Source organism: Sus scrofa, chromosome 7, assembly GCF_000003025.6.
Source record: "Sus scrofa isolate TJ Tabasco breed Duroc chromosome 7, Sscrofa11.1, whole genome shotgun sequence".
Taxonomy (NCBI): Eukaryota; Metazoa; Chordata; class Mammalia; order Artiodactyla; family Suidae; genus Sus; species Sus scrofa.
This window is the reverse complement of record NC_010449.5, coordinates 41330759-41345752: the sequence shown is the minus strand read 5'-3', so window position 1 is coordinate 41345752 and position 14994 is coordinate 41330759. Positions and strand designations below refer to the sequence as shown.

Below are 14994 nucleotides of genomic sequence, written 5' to 3'. Positions count from 1 at the left end.
GCAAAAACTCTCAGGCTTCCAAACCTAGCCTCTGTGCCTTTTAGGAACAATTGCATAGGAAAAAACCTTGAGCCAAACCGTTGGCTTATGTCCCTTAACTTCTATATTCCTTCTGTATTTCTGCTTTTAGAGTTCTCTCCATTTGGTGGGTGTCCAGCAGCCGGAAGGACAATGCCGAGTTGAATTTAAACAGAGGAAATGACCTCTGCGGGCCCCCAGGAGGGCCAGGGCCTTCTGGAGGAGTGACTGCCCCACATCCGCTGGCAGCGCCTGGACCTGAGTTCGACTGAAAGACGTCCCTTCATTTTGTTTTGGGATTTAGTTCAAGACAGCGCCCAGATGGGATGTGCGTGTGTTTAAGATGACATCGCTGTCACTGATAGGAAGACCCCCCAATATAGGGCTTATAGAAAAATGTTTAAATGGTCAAAAAAGGGGCATTTCTTCAAAAGTTGGAGTTTGGTTTCATGCATACCTGTATCAAAACTACATAGAAACAATGTCATTTGAATGAAAATTTTGGTACGTTAAATTCATTGTGAAAGCAACATATTTAAACTTCAAATTTGAAAAAGGCTAAAAGTCTTAGACTCTACCAAGTACGAAATAATGATCTCTGGAAATTGCTATTTTTCTTAACCAGCAATTGGAATTCTTTTTTGGTCTTTTTTTTTTTTTTTAATTTATTAGGGCATAGTTGATTTACAATGTTGTGCCAATTTCTGCTACACAGCCAAGTGACCCAGTCAAACATATATATCCAGTGCCTTTCCAATATGCAATTAAAATTCTTAAGCACTACTAATATAACTCTTCATTAAACACGTCTAACACTAAATTATGAATAAAATGGTAGCTTTCTAAGACCTGCGAAGTTAGGGATCGTATCTTGCATTCATTTCCATACTCAACTCTGCCTAGGACAGCACCTTCTCTATAGGGCATATTCAATACAGGTGTATTGTGGATTGATGTCTTGATTTGTACTTTTTTTTTTTTAGCCTTTCCCAGGGCATGTCAGAGGTCCCCAGTCAGGGACCAAACCTGTACCATAGCAGCAACCCGAGCCACTGCAGTGACAACCCTGGATCCTTAACCCACTGTATCACAAGGGAACTCCTCGTGTTGTATCTTAATTAAGGCAAAATCACTCTCTTGACTCAAGGTGTTTGTAATTGCAGTTTAAGAGTTAATATTTTCCTGAGTTCCTGTCGTAGCTCAGCAGAAACGAATCTGACTAGTATTCATGAGGACGCAGGTTCGATCTCTGGCCTTCCTCAGTGGGTTGAATGATCCAGCGTTGCCTTGAGCTGTGGTGTAGGTCACAGACGTGGCTCAGATCCTGTGTTGCTGTGGCTGTGGTGTAGGCCAGCAGCTACAGCTCTGATTTGACCCCTAGCCTGGGAACGTCCATATGTCACAGGTGCAGCCCTCAAAAGAGAGAAAAAAAAAAAAAAAAAAAAAAGAGTTATCTTCCCTAATGTATAGAAACTCAAATGAAGTGATGTGTCAAGGCAAATCACCACTTTTCAATCTACTACTTAAGGGTTACGCCTGAAATAATTATGAAATCCAGAAAAGAAATCCTTTCATGGTCAGGGGAAACATATGACTCTAATAACAGTGTGATCAGTGATGTCCGGAGGTGTCGTCTAGCAGTAAGTGAAAGGCGGCTTGCCTCCTTGATTTCACAGTAAGGAAGCTTTGGAGTGCCTGTCGTCCTCTGGACTATTTGCTCCCCTGTGCTGGAATTAACCCATGGGATTGCTAACAATTTCTTAGTCACCTACTTCCTACCAACAAGCAGATGACTCCCTAGGAGAACATGAAGTGCTTTGGAGTGCACTAACTTTTCGAGACTAATGCAGCGATTTTGAAGCTAAGTGAGCAGCTTAGCTTAGCAGGCATGGCAGTCTGGAGACAGAAGAGGCTGAAGAAAGCAGTTTGGAATCCACAGCTGATCTGATCACTGTGGACCACTGCCTGGAAGGTTCTTCTAAATATGGCAGCAGTGTCCTCAGGGAAGGTGTGTCCTCCCAGACAGCTGAGGCTGGCAGAGAAACACTGTATTTGCAAATAATAGACTCATCCGCTGAATTTGCAAACACTCAGGGCTAGTGTTGATCTCCTTATTACTGCTTGGTAAGGATGAATGTTAGCTGACAAGTTTATGCACTTCAAAAAACAAAAAACAGTGCAGGGAGCTTCCTTGCGGTGCAGCAGGTTAAGGATCCAGCATTGTGGCAGCTGTGGCACAGGTAGAAAATGTGCCTGGGTTCGATCCCTGGACAGAGAACTTCCACATACCGTGGGTGCAGCCAAAAAAAAAAAAAAAGAAGAAGAAGAATTACTATCTCACAGGATAATAAAACCATATCCTTCAGGTTACCTTTAAACAAAACAAAACAAAACAAAAAAAAAGGAGTGCCTGTTGTGGCTCAGTGGTAACTAACCCAACTAGTTTCCATGAGGATGCAGGTTCGATTCCTGGCCTCACTCAGTGGGTTAAGGATCTGGAGTTGCTGTGAGGTGTGGTGTACGTTGCAGACAGGGCTTCAATCTGGCATTGCTATGGCTGTGGCATAGGCCAGCAGCTGCAGCTCCTGTTTGACCCCTAGCCTGGGAACTTCCAAAACCCTAGGCCTTAAAAAGATAAATAAATAACAAAACAAACAGTCCAGACACAGGAGGTCTGCTGAGCTTTTAAAATAATGCCTGGTAAGAGGAATATACCAGGAGGTCCCTCTTTCTTTTTATTTCCCTAGCCTGGTATTTTATACTATGTATATCAATGTAAATATAATGTATATTCATATACAAATATGCAAGAATACATATATGGGTATGTATTTGTATGTGTTAACTTGAGTTTTCCACGAAGCAGAGCCTGAGACAGGCTTGTGTGCACTGCACACTGTTTGAGATGTGCCTAGACAGCAGAAGTAAGGGATCAGAAGGAGTCCATACTCCATAGTGGAGTTATATTACCAAGGTAGGTGTTCTGGCTCTGAGGGTTTAGCCTCCCTGGGACCAGCTGAGAAACATGTGCACTGCCTCCCAGAATTGCCCACCTGATAGCTAAGAGGTGGGAGCAATTACCTCCCACCCATCCCCACCTCGCCCCCTCCGCCCCCAGCATGATAACCCTGCCTTTCTCAGCTGCATTTGTGTGCAGATGGAGCAGGTTTTTATAGCCTCAGAGAAGCTCCAGATGGATCTGAGCTTGCACGGAGTTTTTACTGCAGCCGAAATCAAAATTAGGCTAAGGGATGAGACATTGGGGCCACCAGCATCATCGGATGCTCCCTTCACCCAGCACCCCTCAGACCCGCTCATGCTCCTCGTCAACTCAAATCCATCACCAAGTCTTCAAAGTGATAACTGGCCACAATCTCTATGAAAGACCCAAGACACGATGACTAATTTAAGACGCTCCAGTCCCTATGGCTGCATCTATCTGAAGCCAATACTGAATGTTCATGTCACTCTCCTACCTAGTCTAGATGTCTCACACCCTGAGGCAACACGTAAACTGATCCAAGTTGTTTGGTGAAATGAGCCAGATATCTTCCCTGAGGGGTCTGAACCTGGGTGGCCTTGCTTTTGTCCTGCTCTGCTTACTGCTTTCCCCATGTACATGGTCACCAGACAGGAAAGCGCCACGAGGTGCCTTAGGAAATCCTCTTTGGGGCAGAACACCTCTGCCCCTCGCCACTGTGTCGCAGCAGACGGACCTCCTGGTCACGATGGCATCAGTTTCTCCCACCAGAGCAGTAGCTCCTTTCCCGGACCACTGGCTCAGCAGCGTGAGACGCGCCTCCGCACCAAAGGCTAAGAGGTACTTACAGCTACAGCTTCAGCTTCGGGCTCAGTGCAAACCTTACTCCATCACTTGGTGGAAGCATCCCCTTCTCCTGTGGGAACTGGGACCTCTAATCCAGAAGAGAGGAGGTGTTTGAGCAGAAAATTTAAGAAAAGGCAGGAGGCCAGAGCGCTGAGACTGCAAGTGAGTTTTATTGACAAACAGGTTGGTCGGGAGCACTGAGAGAACCCAGGCTCCCTGCCCTTAAGGAGCAGTTCGTTATATAGGAAAAGGGGTTGTTTCTGTTTTCAGCACAGGTTTGTTCTTGGGCTAAGTCAGTATTCAAGGGTTAGGGGGAGGCGATCTCCTTAGGAATGTGGGTAAGGCTTTTGAGTAGGGGGTAGAGGGAAGTTGTAAAGAAACATCCCATGACAAATGACTTTTTTTTTTTAGATTTTTATTTTTTTCATTATAGTTGATTTAGTGTTCTGTCAATTTCTCCTGTATAGCAAAGTAGCCCAATCATACACATATAAATTCTTTTTCTTACCTTATCCTCCATTATGTTCCATCACCAGTGACTAGATAGAGTCCCCTGTGCTATACAGCAGGATCTCATTGCTTATCCACTCCAAATGCAATAGCTTGCATCTGCGAACCCCCATCTCCCAGTCCATCCCTCCCCCTCCCCCTTGGCAACCACAAATCTGTTCTCCAAGTCCATGAGTTTCTTTTCTTTGGAAAGATTCACTTGTGCCATAAGGTAGATTCCAGATATAAGTGATATCATATGGTATTTAGCTTTCTCTTTCTAACTTACTTGACTGTTTAACTGGTCTCCAAGGCAGCTCATTGTTGGGGGAGGGATCAGCCTTTCTAGATTGTAAGTCTGATTAGAGTTTTGGTGGCACCTAGCTAGTCATGTCCAATTCCCTGCCTAAGCCTAGGGTTTCAGGTAAAAGAAGCACACCATGGGAGTTCCTGTTGTGGCGCAGCGGAAACAAATCTCACTGGGAACCATGAGGTTGCAGGTTCAATCCCTGGCCTTGCTCAGTGAGTTAAGGATCCTGTGTCGCTGTGAGCTATGGTATAGGTTACAGACGGGGCTTGGATCCTGCATTACTGTGGCTGTGGCTTAGGCCTGCAGCTGTAGCCCCAATTTAGCCCATAGCCTGGGAACCTCCATATGCCATGGGTGCAGCTCTAAAAGGCAAATAAAATAAAATAAAATTAAATAAAATAAAATTAAATTAAATTAAGTTAAAATAAGCACACCTTTTTCCAGTGGTTCTCTGTAACAGTGAAAATGGTCAATCCTCTATAAACTCATGTATGCTAGCTACTAAGGACATTCTAGCTACAGGGGACAATTCTAGCTAGTGGATTAAATGAATTGGATGCATAATACATCCCTGAAAACAGAATCCCAACCCCACAGATAGTACCCCTAACAGCAGCTTAGTTGCTTCCAGATGATTCAGTTCCATCAGTGGACCTCTTATTCATGGCCTGTGTTCCAGCCTCTTTTGCTTCATTAACTGTGTTCTGAGGTCATGTTATGAAAGACCCCAAGTTGGTCTTGCAGGCATTTTATAAACCCTTTGCTGGTGGTGTCGGGTATGGCCTACCTGAGACCCAGTACTGTGTTCTGCCTTGACATCTGAAACTAGAAGGGCCTCGATTGGTCCAACCCCAAGCTCCCCACCCCACCTTGCTCCCACCTATATGGTCCTTTAGCCAAACAATCCTCCCTGCCAAGGGAACCAGGCACGGCTGATAGATGGAGTAGGACAGGTAGTTGTAGAGGTCCCAGTAAAGGACCATAGATAAAGAGGGAAACCTAGGGGACATTGGGAGACCACTGTACATTAAGAATTGCTCAAGAAAGCCATCAGAACAAGGCAGGCTTGCTTGACTAGTGGAGGTGAGGGAATTTCCTCAGGTCACTGCGTGGGGAATGGGATGAGGGCTGCATTCAGATTCAGACCAAAGGCAGGAGTTTGAGGACTGCCCTTGGGCTGATCTGAATACACACCTTACCAGATACTAAGGAGGAGCCCCTGCTGGAAAAAAGAGGAAGAGGCAGTCTTTTCCAACCCCCACTCCCCTTGGATGATAAACCTGTAGCCCCCTTGAATGAGGGTGGGGTGGAGGCAGAGCCTCCTTGCCTACCTGCTTGCATCTCTCACAATAAATCTATTGCTTGCCTATCACTTTGTCTCTTGCTGAACTTCTTCTGCATGGAGGCAGGAAGACCTGAACCTCAGTAAGTCCAGACATCGGGTGAGTGATTCTAATTTTTTTTTTTTTTTTTTGGTCTTTTTGCCTTTTTCTTGGGCCACTCCTGAGGCATAGGGAGGTTCCCAGGATAGGGGTCGAATCGGAGCTGTAGCTTCCGGCCTACGCCAGGGCCACAGCAACGCCAGATCTGACCACGCCTGTGACCTACACAACAGCTCACGGCAACGCCAGATCCTTAACCTACTGAGCAAGGCCAGGGATCGAACTTGCAACCTCATGGTTCCTAGTCGGATTCGTTAACCACTGCACCATGACGGGAACTCCCGAGTGATTCTAATTTAAAACCTTGGGTTCAAGTCCCAATCTGGATTTTGGTTGGGTCCGAGTCGTGGCATGAGGGTTCAGGTCGCAGTCTGTGTTCTGGCTAGGTTCAGGCCTGTTAAGTGCTGCCAGTTTCACATCTTCTGCTTGTCCCTTAGAAGCAGGCTTCAGTTCTCTGGCAGCCTGAGAGCTTACTATTCAAACAAGCTAATCACGTCCCCCAGTAGGAGACGGGGGTCACCCCATCCTCTCATTACTGCAAAACCCGCCTTGTCCAGTTCCAAGTTTTTCACTCTCTTCCTGAGGGAAGCTCCTCCGTGTGACACGTAAGGTCTTCCTCCCCCAGGCTGTGAGCAGAGACAGCTGACAAATTGCTGTCTCTCTCAACTGCCCAGGGTGGATGCCGTGAGTTCCACCATCTTCATATCCATAGGGTGGGCATCTCTTCTTTCACCAATGGAGTTCATAGGAGGTCATTAAAACAGCCGTTGACAGAGGCTCTGCGGGCAATGAAAGCAAATACTCATCAGGAGTGGCTGTCAGTTCCGGGAAGGATACACCAAAGTCCTCTCCAGGGTAGAAACCTTCAGAGTGGCTGGCTCTCCCCCTGTCGATGGTGTATTAAGAGCTCAGAACTGAGCTGGTCGGTCAGGCGTTCAGCAGTGGCGGTGGCTCCGTCCGTTTTCGTGAGAGTGAAACCGAGCAGGTCCCTGTAGGCTCCTGGGCACAGAAGCCTTTCTGTGCTCCCGGTTTCTTGTTTTTAGGGAATATACTTCAGCCTCCATGACCTTCCCTGAGTTCCAAAGGGCAGGTTCAGACAGTCGCTAATCAGGGAGGGAAGGAAGGGGATGCAGAGACGGGGGAGGAGCAGTCAAGAGACAATCGTGCAGCCTTGGGGCAGGTGAGGCCCTAAAAAGAAAAAAAAGAACTTGGAATGTTCAGGCAGCTTAATCAAATGTCAGGAACTGCTTTTCAATGACCAATCATTTTCAACTGCAGAGGCATGACCTTCCTCTAGAATCCTAGGGATCTAGCCATCTATCCATAGGTCCATCACCAACAGTGGTGGTGATGCTTAAAGTGGAATCAGAGCTTAACGACGCTACTGGTGAGCTGACAGTGGAAGCTATGGCCATGGGAATACTCCTGCTATGCTCTCAGAGGCGATGTCCTTACAGGGTGGGTCCACCCAGAAGTGTGAGATGGCAAAGTCCTCCTTGTTTGGCCAGGCCTCCAGGCAAAGTCCTCCTTGTTTGTTGTTCACAAAGTCCTCCTTGTTTGGCCAGGCCTCCTTGTTTGGCCAGTGCTCTGGTGTTGAGTTCTTGTCAAGGTCCAGGTAGAAGATGTTGAACCTGCAGCCCTGGATGAATTTGGGTAGCAGGTTTTCAACGTGGTCGTGGGTCTGGTTGTCCTTTTTGCACTGGAAGCTATAAACACAGATGAAGAATGGACTGGAGTTGCAAAGGAAGTATGTGAAGAGCATGGGAGGAGAGAAACCAGTGCAGCCCAGATAATGTTCTGAAGAGGTTTGCCCATGAAAGGGAGAAAAAGGAAAGTGATGCTTGGAAGGGAATCCCTTCTTCCTGCCTGTCTCCTCCGCTCCCTTTCCTTCTTTCTTTTCCTCCATCCTTCCTTCCTTCCTCCCTTCCTTCCTTTCCTTCTTTCTTGATTCATTCATTCCTCCTTCTATCCTTCCTTCCTTTCCTTCTTTCTTGATCCTTCCTTCCTTCCTTCCTGCAGGGGAGACATCAGCATGTTTCAATGCTTATGGGAAGACACTTACACAGAGAGAAGTTGAAATAAAAGGCAAGGGAGAAGACTATTTTTGTGCACCGTCCCTGACATGGGAATTATTGGAATGGAAAGCCCAGGTAGAGGAAATAACTATTGTTAGGAGGCAGAAAGGTCACATATTTCATCCTTAAGGAAGAAGGAATCAGAGTAGGTATATTATCAGGAAATTGAGAAAATTCTCATTTCACGGGTTTTGGGTTATCATTAGAAAGTGGAAGCTGAGCTTTTCCCTGAGAGTGAGGAAATGAAGTGGTGTCAGCAGTGACAGGAGAGGAGATAGTTTCATAATAACATAGCGGGTTTGTGTTTAAATTCTCCAGGAACTAGGAGTTCCCATCGTGGCTCAGAGGTTAGCAAACCCGACTAGCATCCATGAGGACTCAGGTTCGACCCCTGCTCTTACTCAGTGGGTTAAGGATCTGGCGTTTCTGTGAGCTGTGGTGTAGGTCACAAATGCTGTGTTGCTGTGGCTGGGGTGTAGGCCAGAGGCTACAGCTCTGATTGGACCCCTAGCCTGGGAACCTCCACATTCCGAGTGTGTGGCCCTAAAGAGACAAAAAGATAAAAAAAAAAAAATTCTCCAGGAATTTTATCTACCTTCAGGGCATGTGGACTTGTGGTTACACAGCTAGGAAGTGGCAGAGACAGGTTTGAAGCCAAGGGAGTGTGGCTCCAGAACAGTCACCATGATGCTAAATAGTGCTTCATCCTTCTTAAATAGAAAATGCTACCCACAAGCACCACTGACCTTGTTGTTCACACTCTGGCTTCTCTCCTAAGTCTTAGGGGGAAAATGGCCAATTTGTTGGATAGCCTGCATTACCAACGGGAGAGGAAAAGGATTCCTGTGGGATGCCTGTTCCCTTTCTCCCCAGCATCCTTCTGCAGAAGCCCCCAAACACCCCCTCTCCCTGTGAGAATTGTGTAACAGACCAGCCTAGGATGAGAGGCAGCAGATGGGAGAGGCGACCCCTCGTTGTTTGAAGAAAAATATCTATAAAAATGCATCTTTCTTGTGAGGGCATCTAAATGTACCTGCTGAACAAATGTTAGGAATTCAGATGATATAGTATAGCATGCACCATCAATAGCAATTGGCTTTTTTTCCTTGAGCCGTATTCTATCTTCTTCCTTCACAAAAATAGCCCTGGTCCTTTGAGACCCAGTAGACCAAAAAGTAAGGAATTATATATATGTGGATTTTCTCTTTCGGGAGGGACAGGAACTAGATAAAATCCAAATGGTCTTAGTTCAAGCTTTGCCTTCAGATGGCTTCGACTTTGGGGAAATTTGATATTTGTTTTACCATGCCTGTAAACTCTCCTTTGGTTTTTGTTGTCATCGTTGCTGGAAGGGAACATGTTTGAATCATAATACCTAAGTAGAGAGACCAGCCTATCATCCTGACTTTGCTGCTTAAGAAGCTGATATCCAAGCTGGAGAAATGTCCTGTCATGTACCTTTGTGTCTAGAGACCAGTGAAGACAGCCTTCTGGGTGAGATGGTTTAAATGAATGCTTCTTTGAAGACAAAAAAAAAAAAAAAAATTGTACAAATGAGTAAATTTGCTTTTGGCAGCAAAACTTTCCTTTCCACAGTTTATAGATCTCTCAGGAAAAAAGTAGATTAAAGCTGATAAAGCCAACTCAATATTTAGTTGACCATCCTTTGTTGTTTGCAGAAACCATTACATACTTCTGCAGAGCCCTAGGGGTCAAAGAAGCACATTTTGTTTTGTTTTGTTTTGTTTTTAAATGATTTTTATTTTTTCCATTATAGTGTGTTTACAGTGTTCTGTCAATTTTCTACTGCACAGCAAAGTGACCCAGTCACTCTCTCCTCTCTCTCTCTCTCTCTCTCTCTCTCACACACACACACACACACACACACACATATTCTTTGTCTCACGTTATCCTCCATCATGCTCCATCACAAGTGACTAGATAGAGTTCCCTGAGCTGTACAGCAGGATCTCATTGCTTATCAACTCCAAAGGCAATAGTTTGCATCTATTAACCCTAGACTCCCAGTCCATCCCACTCCCTCCCCCTCCCCTTGGCAACCACAGGTCTCTTCTCCAAGTCCATGAGTTTCTTTTCTGTGGAAAGGTGCATTTGTGCCATATATTAGATTCCAGATATAAGTGACATCATACGGTATTTGTCTTTCTTTTTCTGACTTACTTCATTTAGTGTGAGTCTCTAGTTCCATCCAAGTTGTCGCAAAAGGCATTATTTTGTTCGTTTTTTATGGCTGAGTAGTATCCCATTGTGTATATATACCACATCTTCTTAATCCATTCATCATGTTGTTTCCATGTCTTGGCTATTGTGAATAGTGCTGCAATGAACATACAGGTGCATGTATCTTTTTCAAGGAAAGTTTTGTCTGGATCTATGCCCAAGAGTAGGATTGCTGGATCATATGGTAGTTCTATATTTAGTTTTCTGGGTACCTCATACTGTTTTCCACAGCGGTTGTACCAATTTACATTCGCACCAACAGTGTAGGTGGGTTCCCTTTTCTCCACACCCTCTCCAGCTTTTGTTATTGTTAACTTATTAATGATGGCCATTCTGACAGGTGTGAGGTGGTACCTCATGGTAGTTTCAATTTACCTTTCTCTAATAATCAATGATGTTGAGCATTTTTTCATGTGCCTGTTGGCCATCTGTATATCTTCTTTGGAGCAATGGCTATTCAAGTCTTTTGCCCATTTTTCAACTGGGTTGTTGGTTTTTTTGCTGTTGAGTTGTATAAGTTGTATATTTTAGAGATCAAGCCCTTGTCAGTTGCATCATTTGAAACTGTTTTCTCCCATTCTGTGGGTTGTCTTTTTTTTTTTTTATGGTTTCATTTGCTACAAAGAAAAACATTTTGAAAACCACTAGACCAGATAAGCCTTGAATGTTAGGTGCTCCCTCAAATTTCATGGTTCCATGACCAGGTCATATGACCAGTTTGGGCCAATGGGATGTAAGTAGAAATGATACCATGGTGATTCCAAGCTGAAGCATGGACATAGGGAGATAAATTGTCTTCACTTCCTTCTTCCCTTGATGTTGTGATGGTGGGAGAGATGCGGCAACAGAAGGGCAGAGCATCCATTAGCCTGAGTTCCTGAATGTCAGTGAGGAAAAAGAGCCCTTCCCCTCAGTCTGCACTGAGGGACATATAGTGTGAGCAAGGGACACTGAGGTTTGCTTCCACAGCATAAACTAGCCTATCCAAACAATCTCAGAAATGGAATCCTCTAACTCCTATTATTTTTTATGCTTTTAGTCTTCTTTTATCTAATCTGATATCTTTCAGAGGAATACACAGTTCCAGCATGCTGCATACCAGCTCAAGAGTGTCTGTGGATTATACGAAAATGCCTCAATAACATTTTTTAAGATCGTAACATTGCAGTCGAAATTATATTTTGGCTGCTGCCTTTTATTTTCCGAACAACCAATCACTTATTAAGTAGAAAGGGATTCCAAAACAGAATAATTTCTAAGTGAGTCATGTAGGTTATTAACTCACATAATAGACATTAAACAATAAGAACCAATATGCATTGAGCAATTACTGTGTACCAGGTAATTATAAGGAGTAGACTATAGAAGTTCAATATAGAAAGTTTGATTTTCAATAAATTGCATTCAAAATCCAACTCTGGAGTTCCCATTGTGGCTCAGAGGGTTAAGAACCCAACATAGTGTCTGTGAGAATATGGGTTTGATCCCTGGCTTCTCTCAGTGGGTTAAGGAACCAGTGTTGCCCCAAGCTGCAGCATATGTTGTAGACGTGGTTCAGGTCTGGTGTTGCTGTGGCTGTGGTGTAGACTGGCAGCTGCATCTTTGATTTGATCCTTAGACTGGGAACTTCTATATGCCACAGGTATGGCCATAAGAAAAAAAAATCCAGCTCTACTCTTTTCTGATTGCAGGACATTTTTCAAGTCACTCCTCTCCTTAGATCCACTCTTTAGGGTTGGATATTCACATGCAAAAGAATAAAATTGGACCCCTACTTTACACCATATACAAGAATAAGCCTAAAATAGATCAAAGCACTAACTCTATGATCTCCAAGATACCTAGGAAACATAGGTATAAATCTTCATTACCTTGGAGTAGGCAATGCTTGCTTGCTTTTTTTTTTTTTTGCCTTTTTAGGGCCACAGGTGAAGCATATGGAAGTTCCCAGGCTACAGGTCACACTGGAGCTACAGCTGCCAGCCTACACCACAGCCCCAGCAACTCCAGATCCCAGCTGCATCTGTGACCTACGTCACAGCTCATGGCTACACCAGACCCTTTAATTCATTGAGTGAGGCTAAGGATCAAACCCGCATCCTCATGGATCCTAGTTGGGTTCATTACTGTTGAGCCACGATGGGAACTCCAGGCAATGCTTTCTCAGCTATGACACTAAAGGCACATCCAGAAAGATAAACGAGTCATCATTAAAATAAAAAACATCTTGACTTCAAAGGACACCATCAAGAAAGTGAAAAGATACACCCCAGGCTGTGTTATGACATGAATATTTGTGTCCTCCCTCCCAATCATGTTAAAACCCTGATTCCCAAAGTGACATTAGGAGGTAGGGTTTTGGGGAGGGGGGTAGGTTCGTGAAAGCAGAGCCCTAGTGAATGAGATTCGTGCCCTTTGAGGCTCCAGAGATTCCCTCACTACCATCCACCATGTGAAGACACAGTGAGAAGTCAGCCGTCTTCCATCCACAAGACAACCACACTGGCCCTCTGACCTCAGACTTTCAGTCTTCAGAAAGAACCACGAGGAGTTCCCGCTGGGGCACAGTGGGTTGAGTCCAACTGCAGAGGCTTGGGCCACTACAGCGGCACGGGTTTGATCCCTGGCCCAGCATAGTAGGTTAAAGATCTGACATTGCTGCAGCTGTGGTGTAGGTCACGGATGTGGCTCGGATCTGGCATTGCTGTGGCTGTGCTGTGGGCCGGCAGCTATAGCTCTGATTGGACCCCTAGCCTGGGAACCTCCATATGCCACAATTGCAGCCCTAAACAAACAAACAAACAAATAGAGTGTCTAAAGAACTATTCCAACTTAATAATAAAAAGACAACTCACTTTAAAAGCAGGCAAAGAATCTGAATAGACAGTTCTCTGAGGAAGACATAAAAATAGCCAATAATTCCATAAAAAGATACTCAACCTAACCATCAGAGGAATGCAAATCAAGATAAAAATGAGATGCCACGTCACACCCACTCAGATGGCCATCAGCAGAGAGGCAGATGATAACACGTGTTCGTGAGGATTATGGAGCAGTTCGAATCCCCAGAGGCTGCTGATCAGGGGCAGTTGTGTTAGAAAACAGTCTGGCAGAACCTCAAGTGGTTAGGTAGTGAGTTACCCTATGATCTAGAAAGTCCAGTTTTAGGTATGTACCCAAGAGGATTGGAAACAGATGTTCAACCAAACACTTTTACGCCAATGTTTATAGCAGCATTATTCAGAATGGCCAAAAAGTGGAAACAACCCAGATATCCATCGACAGACAAACGGTTAGATAAAATGTGTTCTTTCCTTACGACGGGATACTGCTTGGCAACAAAAAGAAATGAAGTTCCGATAAAAGCCACGGCATGGGTGAACCTTGAAAACATCACAGTACCCGCAAGATGCCAGACACTAAGGATTACATATGGAATGATTCTGTTTATATGAAATTTCCAGAAAAGGCAAGTCCACGGAGAGACTAGATTAGTGTTTGCCTAGGGCTCTGAGATGTGGGATGATTGAGCAAGTGATGGCTACAGGGCATAGGGTTTCTTTGGGGGAAGATGAAAGTGTTTTACATTGATGCTGGGGTAGTTGCACCATTCTGTGAATGTACTAAAAGCCATTGACTCTTCCACTCTTCATGGGGGATTGGATGGCATGCCAATTACATCTCGGCAAAGTCTTTTAAAAAGGCTGTTGTGGGGACTTCACATTGTGACCCTACAGTAATGAACCCGACTAGTATCCATGAGGATGCAGGTTCCATCCCTGGTCCTGCTCAGTGGGTTAAGAATCCAGCGTTGCTGTGAGCTGAGGTGTAGGTCACAGACACGGCTCAGGTCTGGCATTGTTGGGACTGTGGTGTAGACTGGCAGCTGGAGCTCTGATTCAACCCCTAGCCTGGGAACGTCCCACAGCTGCGGCCCTAAAAAGCCTAACTAAATAAATAAATAATAAAAAATAAAAAGGCTATTGTGCAGAATAAGCAATGTGATAAGTGCAACTCTTGGCACACAAGACCAAAGATGCAACCTTTAAGATATTTTGGAAAGCATCACAATTCTTGACTCTACCAAGATCCTGTTTTGGTGGGCCAGCTATAAATTCTCTATAAATAATTCATTCTGAGCCCTTCTATCCTTCCAACCTTCAGAGTAGAATTAGGGTGTTATCTGGTTCCTTAAAAAAAAAAAAGGGACAAATGCCCCTGGGACAAAGGCCAGATGTTTCAGGTCTGCCTTGAACATCATTGCTGTCCACTGACATCTTGTAAATCCTGTGGTTTCTGTGCCTTGCTCAGCATCACTGGGAACCTTGGAGCCTGTGTTCCTTTCTTCCTGGACCCCCTTGTGTCTCAGATCTCCAGCAGACTCAGGTCTCCAGGCTCAGCCATCTCACCCCTCGCCAGCCTAATGGGAGCTTTTTCCAGTTAGGGAGAACTTCTCTGCTTCTCCCAGCTTCTCTGTGGTATCCCCAAAACTCAATTTTACTGTTCTCAAAGAGGTGGCCTTGATGAGAAATAGATTCTATTCTTTTTTTTTTTTTTTTTTTTTTTGTCTTTTTTGCCGTTTCTTGGGCCGCT

At 44.8% G+C, this 14994-nt stretch overlaps 1 protein-coding gene across 1 annotated transcript in view; it reads left to right on the top strand.

Annotated features, from left to right (window-relative positions):
* The window catches only part of CYP39A1 (cytochrome P450, family 39, subfamily A, polypeptide 1), an 80844-nt gene extending 80102 nt beyond the window's left edge, over positions 1-742 (top strand). The window contains 1 exon segment of the mRNA NM_001101027.1: positions 131-742. Within this exon segment, the coding sequence (NP_001094497.1) occupies positions 131-202 (72 nt within the window). The 3' untranslated portion in view covers positions 203-742.